Consider the following 19,860-nt stretch of genomic DNA (forward strand, 5'->3'; position numbering starts at 1 on the left):
TTATAACTGTACTCTTCAAATAAGTGAAATGCTTACAACTGGTGAAAAATAACCATAATAATAAGCTCAAATATGTATTCACAGATTATGTAAACAACGCTGAACGAGCCCGCCGACTGCGAAGCGGACAGACTAGAGATTGATAGAGATGTAAGAAGAAATGTAAGAAAACCGATTCGGATCAGCACAGGACTTCTTTATTAACACTCCAGCAACAAATAGCTCATCTATAGCTGAATTTTTGACTGTCACAGGAACGAGAGCTCTTTGACGTTCGTCCAATTGTTCGATAACACTAACATGTACCGTATTTATTCGGCTATAAGCCGAGCGATTTTTTCACCAAATCTTACTGAAATCTGGTCAAAACTCAGCCAAATTGGGGGTTCGGCTTATAGCCGAGTATTTCCGCCGAAAAAAAATTCCATGGTACTAGAAAAGAGTTAAATTTGAATAAATTATTCATCTATAAGCCGAGCGATCATCGATAAAGAAAATTAACAAGCATTTGTAATTAATTCTTGTTCATTACCTTTTATTTAAGTGGCGGCCCCTAAAAAGCCATTTAGTTTAGTGAAGAAACGTTAAGAATGAAGTTTTTATTCGTCTTTTCTTTGCTATTGGAACTGCGGTCGTCCATCAGCTCGCTCTGGAATCCGAATATTATTTTGTCGGCGTGCGTGATCGTCTTGTGAACGGTCGAGATCATTCGAAATCTCGCATGTATTGAGCAATTTCCTCGCAATCTCTTCCACAAGTAAATTTCTGCCTGAGACTGTTTCTTTTCCTTTGGCTTTTTAAAAGTTTTATGCGGAATCAACCGCTAACGTGACACTTCAAGAGAAGAAAGAAAGAATCGATTGTTTTGACTTGCTTTGGCGACGTCAGAAACTGACCAATCAGAAGCTGCTGGTTCCACGCGCTTGGCAAACATTGTAACACGATCTATCAGAAAGCGGCTGGCTGGATGTAATATTTTTGTTCAAAACTACAAACTTTACACGACTTCTCTGCTCAAAGAAACCACTTTAGAAGAGTTTGATTGGATTCAGAATACTCGACAAATACCGGCAACAGCACGGCATTACGTGTTGATAACATCTAAAGTTCATCCGCTTGATCTGCTCGCTGACGACTTGCGAAATATTTTGCAACGAACTGAACAGTATTCATCCCGTATTCTCTTGCGATTTTGCAGTTGTTTCGAACGGTCTCTACCTCAGCAACAACTTTCATCGGAAGGTTTAGTTGTTTGAAAACTAGTAGCTTTTGGTATGATGATCGATAACCACTTAATTCTTCAGAAGAATGCGTGATTGTTTGAGATGGGATTCTAAACTCAGGTGAATTTTTGTCACACGTATGTACGGTTCTAAATAAATTCATCTTTTATTAGTAATTTCTTTTGTTGTTTTTTCAATTGCATACATGTAGTTGTTATTTAACAAATATGTTGATTTGCTGCTCGTGGATTGTTTTGTAGTTTGAAGGAAAAACTGGGTCTCGGCTTATAGCCGAGTGTTTTGGGTTTATTTTTTGTCAGACTTGAACTGGTTCTGAAAACCGAAAGTTTAGGGTCTCGGCTTATAGCCGGGGTCGGCTTATAGCCGAATAAGTACGGTATTTCTCTGTATACTAGCGAAACACAGGTAAATCCCTTCAATGTGACACTGAAATTCTCCTTTGAAACGCAGTGAACGTAGAATAAGTCGTTTTCCTCGAAAGCAGCAGCTTTTGAATCAAAACTAGTCTGGAAACACACCATGGCGAACGCTTCTTCTCGCTTCGCGAGAGCTGAACAATACTGATTAGGTCACGTACGCAGTGATAATATAAGATGGAACGAAATGCATCATGGGATACTATTCGAACGTCGTCTCCCTATTGGCTAGTGACAGCTTTGATTTCACTAGCCAAAACCAATTTTCTACTAGCCAGAATTCTCAAACTAACATGGGTTTTGCTGCCTTAACTAGTTCTGTTATCATTATCTTTAGGGTTAACTTTAGGTTACTTTTAGGTAATTTCAGCTTGTCCTCAGTCTTATACGGGACGGCAGTGTACTTGTGAGTTTTCTTCTCTCAGAGTATGTATGGTTTACTTCCAATCAAATTCCTGAAATTTTAACTAGCCATTTTGGCTAGTAAAAGCTCAGAACCTGCTTGCCAAAACTGCATTTCTACTAGCCTTTGGCTAGTTGGCTACTGTTAGTCTGGAGCCCTGTTTTAACATGCTTTCACCAGAGAACTGTCAGAGAACTTGCCTTCATGTGTCAAGATGATTTGTCCATCTTCTGGTGAAAGGCAACATGACGGACTCACAGGTTGTTCAGGGTCAAAAAGAATTCCTCAGTCAGAATCCTGTTCTTTTTGTCCTTTTCCATTTTCTTACTGCTTGTTCGGGACTGTACTGGGAGAATATTGACTCGAGGTCTTGACAGTACAGCTTGGTTAATTAGATGTATATATACAGAGAATATGTTGCAAAGAATAACCAAGTGAGGCTTGAGTGGAAGTAAGAATCATGCATTTCAATTTAAAAAAAAATAAAGTGTGGAGTTACCGTAAACACCCGCAGATAAGCCGCACCCTGAGTTTAACAAGTCAAATGTTGGAAAAAAAGTTTTTGAAAGTAAATCAAAGAAAATCCAAAGTCGAGTCTTAGGAAGTCTTCTTCATCGAACGTAAACTCAATGAACATTGAAACAGAAAATACTTCAGTCTTACCCACAATTTGAGCTCTTTAATATAATGAAAACCATCTTTGACATATGGGTGATCTTTTGCTGGCATTTGTTGACAGGTATTTCTTCATTCAACGCAGTTTTTCCATAGATTTTTGTGTCACAACAACAAGACATGTCAAGAACTTGCGTTTGCCGAACGTTCGTAGCTTAGTAACCAGGCATTTGATCAGACGCAAAATATGGGACTAGGGACTAGGGCGAGAACGTAAAGCAAAACAAGATGGAGGCGTTCGGGTTTCGTGGCTATCATATCGACAAATTAAAGAGATTTGGGAGCCATCTATTTGAGATAAACTCGTTGCATGAGTTTCGCAATCACTTCGACAAATTTTCCATCAAAGTGCAAAATGAGAAAGAAACAATTGGCCATCTCACTCGTGAATACTCGTGGTATTTTCTCGCTCGTAAAAGTATTTATTACTGTTAAAGTTATAGGCCATTGTCGACACTGCAAACAGTATAGGAGCTGTCAAACTTGCAAAAGCAATGACCGGTACTCTCTTGTAGTTTTATGTTATATTAATTTACATAATTTTCTACAAATTAGCATCAGTTCACGAAAATTTACGGCACCTTTTCCGAATGTTCCCGCAGATAAGCCGCACCCCCGCTTTCGAGCGAAAATTTTTGGCAAAAAGGTGCGGCTTATCTGCGGGTTTTTACGGTAGTTGTGTGAAGAAGAATTTATACCTTTTTTAACAGGATTGATTCTGTTAGTTGTGAACCCAAAACTCTCTATCTTTTTTGTTTTCACTCTAAACTGCCCTGACCTTTGCAGATTGCTTCTACTGCAAAAAAACTTTGGGATGTTCAAGACTCGGGTGAGGAGAATCAAGCTGGTATGACATCTGGCATTTTCTTTGGGGAGCAGTGGAGGGAGACAGCATGGGGTCCATCCGTTCCTCATATGGCACAGTCAGAGCATGCTGTATCTCAGCCAATCATGGTACAGCGTCCAGCCAAAGGAGCAAACTTTAACAATGCCTCAGAGTCGCAGAGTGTATTGTCACCCAGATCTGCTGATGGAGTGGGACTCAGTATGGTGGAGTATGTCTTGGCTTCATCACCTGGTGGACAAGAGTTGGATGCACAAATAATTAAAGCTGGATTTGTAAGTATCTTTTTGTCTGTCATTTTTTTGTGAAGATTGCATTATTCAGAAAACTAGTTTTATAAATGCGAGAGAAATGACGATAGTCAACAGATACTGTTTATCAGTGAGATGTAAGTTGACCGACACTTGAAACTCTTATGACGTGACTTGATCCTCAAAACTGTAACACCTTTAGGGCCTCTCTACATGAGAGTTTTCGTCCAGAGATGAATTCATCTGGGTGTCTGGTCATTTTCTTGTTGTTGTCTACATGATTTTGTCTCCGGATGATTTCATCCCTGTCCTGGGCACCAGGATGAAACGTGACAAAAATCGCCATGCAAACAGTCTTTCTGGGATGAAATGTAATGTAATATAAGCATGGGTGAGATGAATTAAACTTGGGCAGGGTGACTTACGTCCCGGCATCTCGGGATGAACACGCTTATGTAAATGAAATTTTTTTTCATCTTAGGACGAAACTCATCTGGGCTCTCATGTAATACTTAGAGTTTCAAGTCAAGATCTTTGAGTTTTGAGTCAAGTGATTGGAGTTTTAATATTAAAAACTACACTCCACTTATTTTAAGAAAAAACTCAGATCACCAGACAAAGATTTGGGAGTAATAACAGAGAAGCTGTGTACCTCTTTGGAAAAAGGTGGACTTTTTAGACTCCTGCCCTTGTTAATGCAGAGTTATTTTACAGGGCACTTCTCCATCTTCTGATGTTTTGTCTGACAAGGGAGTTAAATCTAATGGAGAGAGCAAAGGAAGTAAAGGTGGTTCGCCCTTTGAAGAAGGGACCGGAGAGGAACTGAAGCATGTGCTTCAGGATGAACAAGGTCATGAATCTCCAAATCCCACTCGTAAGCCGAGTGTAGAGGAAGACAAAGCACCTGGAACCTTTAGGTAGGATTCTCCCCTTAAACTTATATTGTGGAACACAACTACCGTATTTACTCGAATAAGCGGCGCCCCCGAATAAGCACCGCCCTCTAATAAGCTCCGCATTTGGGGCAAAAAAGTTAATAAGGGCCGCCCCTGAATAAGCGCTGCAGTCCCGCTGTGGCTTTTCTCACCTCTGTCAATGCAAACGCCTGCCGCAAGTCTTAAATAATTAACTTGAGATCTCTTTTGAATTTCTTTTCTTGATGCCACATATCATCTAGTAAATCTCCTCCGGAGGTAGAGTGATCAAGACTTTTCTCCGTTGAAGTTGTTTGTGCCTGGTAAATTGCGGTATTGGACTAAAGCTTGCTTATCGTAAATCGCCGACAAATTTGTAGATTTGTTCTTACGAGTTCCTAGACAAATTTCGTCTTGGGGGGCTTTGTAAAATGAAAGCAACACTCAAAAAGTCCAATATTCTTTTACGTGAAAATGTGGATTTTCTTACTTCTCTGCGAGTTAATTATTGCGAACTCTTTTCAATAGCTTTCAGCTCTCAGACCTTGTGAAATGAATAGGTCTCAAATAAAACCTCAAATTATCTTTACTCTAAGCTGGAAATCAACTCTTTTCAACGTTTGCAAGAATTTGAAGCATTGTTGCCGAGTGCACACATGTTTACACCAATGGGTTGTCATCGTCACCCAATCACAATTTTTTGTTTTGATTTTATCACAAGAAATAGAAGCCAAAACAAAGCAACAAAGTTTCTCTTAGCTTACAAAACAGTCAAACACAGCCATTTTGAAAATCGCCCTGTAATGCATTGCAACCCATTGAAGGAATGTACATTATGTGTGCTGATGGATTGTGTTTCTGTTGATTTCTTACTGAAGAAAAGACAACATTTTAGTTGCCAAATAAATGTTTTAGCAAAAAATATTGCTGTAAATGGATGTGATCCTGCTGTTTGAAATTTACAACTTTTCTGTACTTTACAAGCTAGTGGCATTTACCCCTGCTCCAGCTATCTTTCCTATTACTCATAACAGCTGTATTATTTATTTTAAATCAGTGATATTTAAAATTGGTTCCCATTAATTTTCACAGAACCAAAAAAAAGTCACATATGGGTTCTCACGATCTCTGGGCACGGAACCGAAAAATTGTTTTCCATAAGATTTAAAATCCTAGGGTTTTAATGGGCCTGCCACTTTGTAATGATGCTATATCGTTGCTTGTTATCAGGTCACTAACCAGGTTGTGATGAACAGAAAGGTCAAATGAAGAGAAATTTCAAAATGCCATTTTAACCAACCAAACCCTAAAACTGCCCATTATTGAGTAAAATTAAGAAAAAAAATTTGCTTTCTGAGCCTTAAAGCGTGAATTACAGCAAAAAATACAAAGATTTCTGAAGGCTTCATGAAAACGTTTTTGAATGACTGTGCACTGAAATGGAAGGAATGGAACGAGCTTTTGGCATTGTAATCGGTGTTATTGTAGATGACCCCAGACCCGCACCGACGGCAACATCAATGACAATGTCTGGTGGAAAATGAATTTATAGTTCACTTGAGAATCTCGCAACTTTCCGGACGTATTGTGCTAATTGATTGCTTTAAGAACTAGCTCTTAAAAGGGAGCGTTTGACTCCAAATAGAAAAATAGGGCCCCAATGGGTCCATGTGTTTTGCTGCTAGAGCAAAGTCTTAGGGAACATGTTGATGAAAGACAAGTGAGTCGAGATTGAAATCCAACGTCTTTTATTGTCTGTCACTTGTGTGCAGGTTAATAATTGCACTATATTGTAGTCACTTTGTGTTAATTCAATCCTGATAATTTTACTGATCAATGTTATGTTGAAATCAACAACGGAAAGACGGCGTTGAACGTAACGCAAAGTTCATTTTGAAAGCGAAAGTTTACAAATAATTATTATCATTCGTCAGTCATCCCTTCACGCATGAACACTCGTCGAATTTCAGTGTCTTCACAACAAGATCGGAAGATCGATAAGGACCAATTTTTGATTCTGCGAAAGTTCGTTTTCTTAAAGTTTTAGAAATTTGTGAAGTTGGAGGATTCACTGAGGACTGCGTAGCCGAAGATGCAGTGGCTCGCTGGACATCAAATTCTATTTTTCACGGCGTTTAATTAATCTTCACAAAATAAACATGTGGCGCGAGCGCGTCTGGCAGTCAAAAATTCATTTTTCAAAAAACTTTCCCTTTCCAGCTATTTTAGCGGGGCTTATACTATAGTACCTACCTGTCAGTCGTAGAAAAGCTGAAATTTAAGGATGAACTGTTTATTAAATGAAGACCGTATTATTTTTTAATAACTAGTAAACAAACTGGTCGCCACGCATTTAAACACGAACTGACGAATGTTGCATCTGATGCAGTGAATCTGGTGAATGAGAACTTCCTTTAATATTTCTTTGTTTTCGACGGTGTGCACCACTGAATAAGTTTCTTTCCCATTGTGATGTTACTAGTATTAATTCGTTTCTAGCTGTCTTTTATATAGCTCGAATACAGCTACAATTAGCGGTGCAGCCTACCAGCTGTCTTTGCGTGACAAGTTACACGTTCATACATTTTATTTTAAAATATGAAGTTCAGAGTTAATACAGTACTAGTATGCTGTAGACAGTGTAGACAAGGTGAGGGTAAGTTTATTTTCAAAGCGAAAGTTTACAAACTGTGCACTAACCGGTCCTTTGGAGAAAATATTTATGACCTTCGGCGAGGTTCCAAGTCTTCGCTCTTTTCGTAAATGATGAAAACTGCAGAATAATTTTCTCATAAAACTGGAGTGGTCGCGCCACAGTTTGTTTTCTTTCCCAATGCGATATACTTTTAAATCGGTTTTCTGTTTTCCAACGTGTCCAACGTGGTTTGCGTTCGAATACTTTGGCCCGTAACTTCGAATGCGATCAGCGCTACGGTTCATTGGTTTCGATTTTGTTTGTTCATGGATTTGATTGACATCGGTAGTTCAGATTTCTCCTCTGTTACGGCACTTACACCTTACGTACCTTACGGCACAAACTTCAGCTCTCAATGTGTTTTGCTTGCAGCCATTGCGGCTGCAGCAAAACACAAAAACCAAAAATAAGCCGTCGTGGCTGACATGGTCAAAAATTTGCAGAATTTCTTCATGTCACGTTGTTGTTGGGCGGAGATCCAGAAGAACGGCTTTGAAGTGTACCAAGATTCAAAACGCACGTGCATAGTTAACGCCAGATAGATCTGCTAATTAACGTGAAGTGCTAATGAGCATGCATTCTGCCTATGTCTCAAATGATACGCAGAACGACAGCAAACAAAACTTTAGTAGTCCGGCGGCTTAGCTTGAAATTTTAGTTGAATTGTTCAACTTTTGATACAAGCATGAAACTTGGCACAATGAAAGTGGTCATCAACAAAAGTTTTTTCAGATATAGTGCCAAGCCCGAAAGGCGCCAGTTTCCATGCAAACCGTAATTTATTAAAATCAATGAAATTTCGTGAAATATTTGTTTGGACGCTAGCACAAAACGAAAGACGCAAAGGCAGGGATATTGCTAAGGGCCGGCTGCCGGCTTATTTCTACGGCTGAAATTTCACATGAAAACAGAGACATAGGTAAAATTTTAGAGCTGCCTAGGCCAGAAAAGCCAGCTGGGCTTGTTGATGAGCCAGCGAAGTGTTTTCTTAGCTACATCCCTGCGAGGGGGAGGGGAACGAAAAATCTTTTTCCATGCAATAATTTCCAAGTAAATTATTGGTATTAAAAAGATGGTAAAAAAATAACAATTGTAAGCCTAATTTAAAGCATTCATATCTGTATTTTTGAAATGAAATCTACAATAAAAGGTGTATAAAAGCACTTCGTAGGGGAGGGGCCTCTTGGCCAAAAATTTCATTGCTGTTTACTAGCTAAAAATAGGAAATTGGCGTTGGCACTATATCAAGAATTGATTAGTATGTAAATGCTTGTACAAAATCGCACAATTCAGGAGCTAAGCCGCCGAACTATAGGCTATTTTTGAGCTTTAGCTATTTTATTAAAAAATTTGCGCGTCTCTAAACAACAACCAACAAACAGTCAACTGAAAAACGGCTGAACATAAAGAAATAACTGCTTGAAATGTCACTAAACACATTTATTTAAATTCTAAGGTGCGTACTGGGGAATCAGTCTGCGGTTGTCTTCAAAAACACCAATTATGACGTCAAAAGTTTTTATTCCCGACAATTTTTCCGAGCACTCTACAATTCTGAAGGCCTAAAAAAGCATTTTTCAACTTGCAATATCTCTGCAATGTAATGTTCGATTACTTTGAAACTTCAGGATATGTTCATTTATTTATCAAATATCCTCATCTTGGTCACAATAAGTTAAAAAAGACCTTGACCTTGGCAGCACAAGCAGTAATTTATGCATCTCCAGGAGCTGAATGTCAAAACAAGGCTATGATTTATTAATGAATTTTGTCTGAATTGGACTGCATTTAGGAAACATTTTGCCAGGGCTGCTAGAAACTGGTCAATTCCATGTCTTAGATAGTTAAAAATCATTTAGTTTAGCTGCAAAACTTTAACCAAGTGTTTTCAATTTTTAAAACAAAAACATGATAATCAATTAACCTGCAAGTCTGAGTTGTGGATTTTCATGTATTAGCTGTGATGTATCAACACAATTTGCATGTGTAGTGTTGTAAGGTATGCCTTCCTGTTCACTTGTCTGATCTAAGTCACAAATAATGTGATTTTAACATTTAATGGTTTGTTTTTTAAAACAACATTATGTAATGGCAAATCTCGTTTAGATGTCTTGACCAAGTTTTTGCTCTGTATAGCACACTGTAGTCAGCACATTAGCTAAACACAATGACTTGTTTTTGATTTTTTTTACGTTTTTGTGCTTGGGAAGAGAAGTTGTACTAGCCTACTTGAAATTTAGGTGGAGTCAGGTGTTTAAACCTAGTTAGAGTTATGTATTATTGCTGCCGCAGCGAAGTGAGCCTGAAGCGAACGAGCGAGGCAGCTCTCTAATCGGCAAAAGGACTACTTTATATGGGGCTTGCAATCGCTTTTTTCTTCAAAACGCAAGGAATTGTGGTTATGCGCGAACGGAAGATTTAGGATGCGCATCAAAGGCGCAAGGAATTGTGGTTATGCGCGATTGGAAGATTCAGGATGCGCAGTGGAGTTCAATGTGATCTTTGTGTTAATGCTTTGTGAATAATGGCGGAAGATGCAGACGAAGGTCGCATGTGCGTCCTTCTTCTTTTCATAACTGCGTTTATGCGATAAGTCCAGGTTGTGCTGACTGTAGAAGCCACAGTTCATTCTGCAATACAGGAAAATAAACAGTCCACGTGCCGCGCGTGCGACATCGGCAAAATGAACCTTCGTCACTAGAGGAATAACGAATGGAGACCCAAGGAAATTATTTCTAAAGTTAGCTGAATGCTTTGCATTTCAATGTTGAAAGGAAGGAAATTTTCCTTCCAGGGTTTGCTCTTGGGTCATTGCAGATGTAAGCGAGTGGGAAATGCCGGCAACTGTTTTCACGAGAGAAGCAGCCACCTGAAACGTCTGCTTTCACTCACTGTAATAAATCCATTAGTTTAACAATGAGTACAGTAACGCAATGACTTCATAATCGTTATCTTTCTCATCAGAACATTGCCCTTTGGAACATGTGACGATATTCCCACTACTTGTTTCTATGGAACGTTTTAAGGCACAATATATAGCATTAAACTTAGAAATACAGAACAACTTTTCGGTGTCATCTTGTATTGCAGAATGAACTCAGGCTGTGGCTTCTACAATCAGCACAACCAGGACTTAACGCATAAATCGCTGGAATTACATAAACACTGAACCGTTACGATTTAATTTATTCTATTTCGCACCTTTACTTTTAGTATAATTTTTTTTTCTCGTCACATACTTGATAATGGTGCCACTCACCAAAACGTCGTTCCGTTTCTTCGCTAATCTTTATGGTTAACAATATATAGCAATGAAAAAATTCCAAGATGCGCAAAGTATTTCTCGTTATTTTTTAGAACGAGCAAATTTTTATTGTACCCAAAGGTCAAACCAGAAACAAGCGCGAATTTGTCAGCCTCGTTGATTGCGTTTTGATATGTGACCAGGTGTGATGCAGGATTTCAAACAAGTGACATCTTGGATTTTCAGCGCGCACAAAGTAAACTGAAACATGTCAAATACTTTGCTTTTCAAGGCAATCTTTTTTCTAAAAAAACGTTCACTCGAATCAACACGAAGCTCTCTTCAGTCTAATTTTACTGCAGTGACTTGTTATGTCACGCAGCAGGGGAAGTAGCCTGGTGTAAAACTTTTTGCATTAACCAGGCAGTGCTAATCATAAATCGCTTCCTGAGGAATTATGCCATAGTACATTAAACGTCTGTTTAACTTTTATTAATCCTACGACACCTTGCATCAATCTCGCACTATAAACCTAACCTTTGACCATTGCTAGTATATTTTTATTAAAGAGTGACAGTTTCCACAAGTCTCCTTTGCCGTTTATATTTCCTTGATATAAGTTATTCCAAAAGTCAACACCATGCACTACATATGGACTAAAATGTGTAAGGTGTACTGCCAAGGCGTGGAACTTGATCCCCGACACAAAGCGAACGCTGAAGGCTTTGCGTTTAAGTCCGATAGCGTTATTTGATGTAAAATTGTAAATAGTTTCTTAACTTTTTGCATTTTCTTTTTATTTGTTCTTGTTTTTGTCTCTTTTGTTTTTTTTCTCGGCATAATACAATATTTTTGCTAGGTGCCTTAACCAAATCCTGAGTTACTGCAAGCATACCACTAAATCGTTCTTCCCCTTTGGCAGCACTTCTACCACTTAGGTATACTAGTTTAATAGTAACACTGTGCACCTATGCAGACAGGAGTTTTCAAGTCCAAGAAAGGCGTGTAGTTTTTATTTTATTTTATTTTATGTCAATGTATGTTGTTGATAGGCATGAGAGAAATACTAAGTAAAATAAAAATATTTCATATGCAATAGATTGGGACTGAATAGTAATATTGTAGTTGGTGTTAATTTTGTTTTCCATGATAGTTTGACTGTGACAGGAAGATAAAATATACAGGGTTTCAGTAGCATTAAGTCTGTCTCTTGAAGATAGTCCTATCACTGGTTTTTGTTTTTGAGGTTTATCATTTACTTGCAACTAGGTGATTTACATTTTCTTTTATTTGTAAACTAATCTGTGCTGACAATTATAATTTGATTTGTCTGATGCCCAAAAGTACTAATATCTTAGATTTTAACTAAAAAGTATGCTCCTTTGTCTGTTGTTCAAGCTGGATTAGACATGATATAGGGGCAGTGAAACGTCCTTGAATAAGGGCTATTGACTTGAATTATATAACTTGTTCCACTGCTGCACTGCAATATAAGTCAACAGTACTTACTAATCAACAAATTTTGTTGACATAGCAACCTCAATTTATTTGGAAAGATGAACGTAATTTGTTTGTCTCACGTTGGAATGGCTTTGAGTTGATGATCACAATGTTTCGACTGCAATACTGGTGGTCTTGATTGTAAGCATGTCACTATCTGTAGCATGTTGGTGACATGTAAACAATCGAACTTGTCCCCTTCAGGATGACTTAATATGGACACCAAGAGGACAGGCCAAATTGTCCATATTAACGGAGTGTTCGTATTAGGCGGGGTCTCAGAAAAAATGTCATGGATGCATGTTTTATCGACTCAAAGACGAAGGCAAACGTTTTTATGGCAACCAAACATTAAATTATACTGTTACTGTAACAAATGCAAACTGTGAACTCTCTGACTAAAATTAGTAGTTTTTCCGAAAACCTTATGATCTTGTCAGACACTTGAACAAAACTTTAATAAATTCAACAGTGAAAATGTGCCAACTTTACTATATAATACAAGAAATTAAATGCATTAAAACAGCAACAGAATGTTTTATATAAATTTTCTTTTGTAAATGAAACTCTGACTGTAACCATTCTTAAACTCTACAAACTCATTTGAAAAAGTCGGTAACTTTGCACGTAAGCTTTTAGCTTGCAACACAACCACGCGGACTGAAGATTCGACAAAACCTTTGCAAGTCACGCTATTAAGCTACTCTTTGTGATAAAATGGTTTTAACTCGTCGAATTCTGTCTTTATTAGACCAGGGACCAATGTGTTCAAGTTAGCAAATAATCACGACAATGAAAATTGACAGTGCACAAATAAACAGTGTCTGTAATGCGGGGTCAACGATGTATAAGAGTTTGTCACTCGGGACACAGAAAAATGTCCGTTGTCCTTATTAAAAGGGTCCGTAATAAGCAGGTTAATCTAAGAGAGAATGTATGAGCTTTTAGTCGGGACCAACGAAACTGTCCGTAATACTGGGGTGTCCGTATTAAGCGGGTGTCCGTTAAGCAGGGTTCCAAGTGTATTGCAGTTGAAACACCGCGATCAACAACTCAAAGCGATTCCATAGTGAGACAAATGAATCAATGTTCATCTTTCCAAATAGATTGAGTTTGCTATGTGTTGCCATGTCAACATTAAATATGAAAAAACCTTATTTTTGACATTTTGGGGGTAATAACTTAAACACTACTCAGTGAAAGTTTTTCTTTTTGAAATATTTTTGTTTAACTGATAAAACAAACATCAAAAATTATGTAAGAGTTCAACACCACCTTAAATTTCATAAGGAATGAACCGTTGTACCTCAGGTCCCTGCTTCAGATTCTTTTGTCAGTTTTTTAGCCACCTTAATCTGTGACAAGTCCATCGGGCAAGCAATATGTTAAACCAAACAGTAACAAATTCCCTATATGGCTCCTGTACAGCTCATTGTCTTGAGAAAATAGATTATGAAAAGTTTTGTTTGTTGTTGATTTAACAGCCGCACTCCTGGCAGTAGACAGCCCTCACCAACATCAGGCTCACAACAACAAGATGTTCAACAGACCACACAACCACAGCCACCACCTCAAGTGGGTCAGAGCAAGACCAAGACTTTTAAACAGTCTGATGCTATTGAAGATATTGTCACACCAGTTGCCTTAATAGATCCGCTTGAAAGTGTACAACTGGAACAGCTCTCATTTGCACCTCAGAGAGAGCCAGTAATTGGCACTCCTACAAGTCCTTCAGATTTTGTGATGGTCTCAGGAACATCGTTGCAAAGTCATAATGCTGTCACTTCTCAGCATGGTCCGTCCCTTCACTTAACACATCAGCATCAGTTGGCATTGGCAATGGCTGCTCAACAACAACAACAACAACAACAGCAGCAACAGCAGCAGCAGCACCAACAGCTAGGCTTGCAGTCTGGCTTACAGTCCACTGGAATTGGTCATCCAAACCCATATTTCATCACAGCTCAGCCTACACAAGATCCATATGGTAACCCATCACTTGCTGCTGTCAGTGGTGGTGCACCTCAAGTGGTCCATCCTCAGTATGCAGCATACAGTGTTCAGCCATGGGGTGTGTATTCTGCAGCCGGAGCATCCAGTACAGGAGGGTACATCCAACAGCAGCAGCAGCAACAACAGCAGCAGCAGGCTCAACATGCTCAGTTACTTCGTTCCAACTCAGGTGGAATGACTGGACGTCCCATGCAGGGGCAGATGGAGATCATTGGTACCCCACCATCACACCAGCAGCAGGCCATGGCTGCAGCTGCATCTTCTGGCACCAACTACCAGCTAATTGCCCCACCTGGTGCAGCCCCGTTAGGGTTAGGAGCCACTGCATATTATGATCAGTCAGGGAACCTGGTACTTGGAAATGCTCAGAATGTCAACAACATGGCAACAGCACAAATGGCTGCTGGTCAAATGGGAGCTCTTAGAATGGTGTCACCAGTGGTGGTAAATGCCCAGAATGCAGGTGCCAGCTCTGTTGCAGCAGGAAGAATGGGAACTGCAAGCTCAATGGGTGGGCCATCCAGCATGGGGCTGTTTGGACAACAGACACAACAGCAGCCTCAATTAAACAGCAGTGCATTGGGGATGCTTGGCAGTGTTGTCGGAGGTTCTTCTGGAGTTGGTGCTGTAGGAACCATTCCAGGAGGAGGAACAAGGAGAGATTCTATGAATGCAACAGAATATGGCAAACGTGCAGGAATTCCCCAGTACTATGCAGCACCTGGCGCTGTAAGCAGTCTTACCAGCTTATCAATTTCAGCACAGCCTTCTTACAATGCCCCTCAGGAACTACCAACCCCTCCTCTTCTTTCACAGGGACAATCAGGTTTTGGTGGCCAGTCAGGTTATGGAGGACAGTCCGGGTTCACTGTTGGTAGCCCCATCTCCAATGGGCTCTCGCGCTATATGCAACTTGCAGCTGCTCCAAGGGAATCCCATACAAAGTATCAAGCATCACTTGGTAGCCTCAGTGGAATGCAGTTTGGCACTTCTTCTTTAGGAGGGAGCAGCTTTCGAGGATCTAGAGGAAAAGAAACTGGCAGGAGTAGACTTTTGGAAGACTTCCGTAATAATCGCTACCCCAACATCCAGCTGCGGGACTTAGCAAATCACATAGTAGAATTTTCTCAAGACCAACATGGTTCAAGGTTCATTCAGCAAAAACTTGAACGTGCTTCTCCCAATGAAAAACAGATGGTTTTTCATGAAATTCTTCCAGCCGCATACAGTTTGATGACTGATGTGTTTGGAAACTATGTTATACAGAAGTTCTTTGAGTTTGGGAGTTCAGAACAGAAGCATCACCTTGCCAACTGCATTCGTGGACATGTGTTGCCTCTTGCCTTACAAATGTATGGATGTCGTGTGATACAGAAAGCTTTGGAGTGCATTTCCCCTGATGTTCAGGTATGGTGACTTTTCTGTAACAGGCTACAGTTGTTCCCTTTGCATGGAAAAAATCACTTTCCAGTAAATAGTTTCATTGCATGTGCATTAGGTAACATTACTCACCATTTCAATAATGGAGTCCTTCTTAAAAGGATAGTTTGATGGTTTGGTGCATGTGTAAGCACCACATGGCCCACTTAGATCTATTGTTTATGAACCAGGCAAATTTAAAAAAGTTAGCTTAAGCATGTCCAGAATATAAATCCTACAGGCCAACAATGAATGTAAATGTTTAACACCACGTTTTTCATTTTCTTTGCACTACAATTATCAGTTGAGTGAGGCACGAAGAGAGTTAAGTGGCAAGGTCTTGAGGTTAAAACGACATTGCTATCAAGGGCAACTTGCTGTGTTTCCATTAGTAACTTGTCAGTTGTAGGGAAACATTTTACTGGCCGCCATTGTTCTTTTACACAGAGTGGACCTCCTGGGAAACAGAGCAATTTTTTGATTAGCTAATTTCAATCCAAAATGGCGTCAACTATAATGAAGCACCAAATGTTTTTCATTTCTATTTGCACTCTAGAATATATAATATTCAGAGCTGGAGGAGTTCTTGAGCTGCTAGAAAATCTCTGGAGTTGGAAAACATTTAACTCTCAACACAGATCCCTTACTGTCAATATAAAACAGCTAAGACATAATGTGTTTCATTATTTGTTCCTTCTATCTTTGTCTCTGTGCTAATATTTTTTATTCAAAAGCATAATAACTTTTGTTGCTTCTAGAATGAAAGTTCCAATTTCCTTGTTACCTTGCTTATGACATTTTTCTAATGCAGGAGACATATTGTTTTAAACTCTTTCATGCCACATGTTTAAATAATATGGTATAGATTTATTCCTGAATGCAAATTTAAACTCAAATTGCTCTGTGTCATGGGTATGACCTATCTCTATACAACCCTCCAAGTTAAGAACATTTTAGTCATCATGGCCACTAAAATTTTGGAGCTGGCGACTAAAATTAAGAAGAAGGATTGAAAGCTTGAGCTTAATTTAGCGACTAAAATTTTTCACTGGCGACTAAACTTGAGCAGTTGGTGGCCAAATGGCCACTAAGGAAAAAAATAAACTTGGAGGGTTGCTATAAAAAATGCAAAAGCATGATTACTGAAGTTCACAGCATTATTAGGTATAAAGCAGGCAACTGAGGCTGCAGTCCGTAGTTGCTTGCAATATATACCCAATTGTGCTGTGAGCCTCAGTAATTATCTATTATAATTATTGACCCTCCTAAAACCTTTTTCTCTCTGCATTACTTTGACTATTTCAGTTGCTTTAACGCTGATGTTTTGGTTCATGGCTGCAATTCAATGCAGTCTTCTCTTGAGTTAACTTTGTTTATGTCTGTGCTTAATTTTTAGAATGATCTGGTAAGAGAATTGGATGGGCATGTGCTGAAGTGTGTCAAGGATCAGAATGGGAACCATGTAGTACAGAAGTGTATTGAATGTGTTGACCCCTCTTCTCTTCAGTTTATTATTGGAGCTTTTCAAGCTCAGGTAATTTTTGCATAATGATTGTGCTGTAGTGAGTTTTATCATCTAACAACAGACTCGAAAGTGAATCTAGCTTGCTGTATACTCTATTCAACTAAAAGCTACTCAGTCTATGGCAGAGATAAATTCATAACTAGAAATAGCTGACACTAGGTTGCCCCCGAAGTTTCGACGATGTTATCGGTTTTTCTTTGCTGTTCATCCTTTTCTACAATTCAGACATTTGATTGGAAATTAATTTTCTATTTTGGATGATTATTAATTATGATACGGTAAATCATTTAATTACAAGAACGCAACAGCATCTTGACATCAATTTGTCATGTTTTGCTGTGGTGGAGGATCTCAGCTACACTCAAGCTAGACTTTAGAAAAAGTCCGTCGTCTTTATTAATTTAACACGCCGGGACGGCGGACGCTTGACTTTCTACAAGTCTCTCGCTTCTTGTTTCCGGTTCGAGATCTTTTTTTTAATTTCTTGTAAATCTCGTCCGGAGATAGACTGACCAAGGCTTTTCTCCGTTCAAGTAGTCTGCGCTTGGTAAATCGCGGTTTTGGACTAAGGCTTGCTTATCGTAAATCGCAGACAAATTTGAAGATATGGCTTGATATGTTCGTACGTGTTCCTAGACATATTTCTTCTTCGGGCACTCAGATGTAAAAAAAATGTGGATTTTCTTACTTCTCTGCGAGTTACTTAGTTAATTATCGCGAAGTCTTTTCAACAATTGCATTGCTTTCGGCTTTTAGACATTGTGAAATGAATAGGCCTTGAATAAAACCTCAAATTATCTTTTTCAAAATTCTGCCCAACTGCAATCAACTTTTACAAGCTTTGTTTGTTTACTTGCTGTCATCTGTGCACGTGCTCACGCTTTGGGTTGTCATCATCATCCAATCATCGTTTACTTGTGTCATCAATGACCAATCACCGTACAGGCAATTTTATCACACCTACTGATACTACTTGCGGGCATTTTATCACACCTACCGATACTACTTGCGGTTGCACTTTGGCCAAGTCGAGATTTTGTCTGGTAATACCATATATACTCTATATACGCACGGACCATAATGATGCCTCCTCGGGTTTTGCAGAGGCCAAAACCCTGCGGGGGCAATTAAGGAACGATTTCAATTAAACAATCATTTGTTTGTTGGTTCGTTCATTTACTTGCATGTGCTCTCAGGGTAGTCTGTTGAAAATGAGACTGTGTATGTGCAGTAAATCAGATTGCATGTTTGCCTAATAGTTGTTCACTGGGTTATGGTAAAGACAGTTATCTATTTCAGTCGTTGCTGATTTTATTTAAAGTAGTAGTTGCAACACTGCCTTTAAATTTCTCAAATTCCTTATGTTCATTTACAGGTGTATGCGCTGTCAACTCATCCCTATGGATGTCGCGTGATCCAACGGATCCTTGAACACTGCATGCCAGAACAGACATGCCAAATACTAGATGAACTTCATCAGCATGCAGAACGACTAGTTCAAGATCAGTATGGCAACTATGTGATCCAGCATGTGTTGGAACATGGCACACCTGAAGACAAAAGCAAGATTGTTCATGAACTCAGAGGGAACATACTCATTTTTAGCCAACACAAATTTGCAAGGTATTATTTTTAATGTGGTTAAATGGAATTTAGGCTTAGTTAGACTCAACCAATGCTGGTCAGCATTGCTTTGCAATCATGCGTATTGGGTCTGTGGGGGCATCACATGCTTACCAGTCCAGCAGACGTGTGCAGACGTGCAGTTATCTGTGTATGCTTCTGCTCAAGTTAAGCTGTGTCAGCCTGGAATTAATTGTTACACAAGTATTTTTTTACAATGCAGCTACTGTTACCTGGGTCACCCAGACAAAGTTAACCAATCACAAAGCAGAACAGGAACATTATATTTCAACATTTTTATTTTATTTCAGCCAATGAAATGTTATGTACATTGACCCAGTAACAGTAGTCGCATTGTAAATACTGATAGACCATGATTGTGAATGCTTTGCCCTTGAAAGGGAAAATCTTAGTTTTTGGTTATATTTAGGTTGCTGGCAATGATTTGCAATATTTGTGCGTCAATAGATTTGTGAACCCACTTCAAAAAAGACCGAACACGTATAAGCCAGTGCCCCTATGCTATTGGTTTTGTACCCCTGGAAGTGTGTGCAAGTAAAATCACCAATAACACTTGTAAACCAAACTATATATAAGCAACTTTACTAAACTTGTTGTTAGATAGCTGACTTGAGGCTTTAGCCCTTGTCAGTTGTCAGCTGATATAAACCTCCAGTGTGCCAGCAAATTGTTAATTAGTCATTTATCGGATTGTTAAATAATTTTTATGTTACTCATCCTTCTTCTTTGAATTTCAGCAATGTGGTTGAAAAATGTGTTACACATGCATCTCGTGCAGAAAGAGCCATGCTGATTGATGAAGTTTGCGGTAGCAGTGACAGGTATGTTGTTTGATAGTTATTGAGTAATAAATTGTGCCATAGCAGGCTCGAGTGAGGTCGGAGCAACAAAGTCATTACAAACTATTAGCAAGTGTTGAAGTGATTTGTTGGAATAAACTGAGTTACAGTTTAAATGTATAGTTATTTTGAATCGGTTAGTGCAGAGAGTTTTGCTGGAGCATATTTATGGCTACAAAGGTGTTAGATTTGCCTTCGGTGCTACAAAGATAATTAGGTAGATACAGGATTGTG

General features: G+C 39.0%; 1 protein-coding gene across 2 annotated transcripts in view; it reads left to right on the top strand.

Annotated features, from left to right (window-relative positions):
* LOC144666759 (pumilio homolog 2-like) overlaps window positions 1-19,860 on the top strand; it is a 31,680-nt gene that overhangs the window by 7,980 nt on the left and 3,840 nt on the right. For both annotated transcript variants that reach the window (XM_078528145.1, XM_078528144.1), the window contains exons 4-9: window positions 3,525-3,857; window positions 4,548-4,750; window positions 13,671-15,606; window positions 17,015-17,152; window positions 18,519-18,766; window positions 19,525-19,608. In XM_078528145.1, the coding sequence (XP_078384271.1) occupies window positions 3,525-3,857; window positions 4,548-4,750; window positions 13,671-15,606; window positions 17,015-17,152; window positions 18,519-18,766; window positions 19,525-19,608 (2,942 nt within the window). The remainder of the gene's footprint in view (window positions 1-3,524; window positions 3,858-4,547; window positions 4,751-13,670; window positions 15,607-17,014; window positions 17,153-18,518; window positions 18,767-19,524; window positions 19,609-19,860) is intronic.

The sequence above is a fragment of the Oculina patagonica genome, chromosome 9, assembly GCF_052425735.1.
Source record: "Oculina patagonica isolate OP01 chromosome 9, crgOcupat, whole genome shotgun sequence".
Classification (NCBI taxonomy): Eukaryota; Metazoa; Cnidaria; class Anthozoa; order Scleractinia; family Oculinidae; genus Oculina; species Oculina patagonica.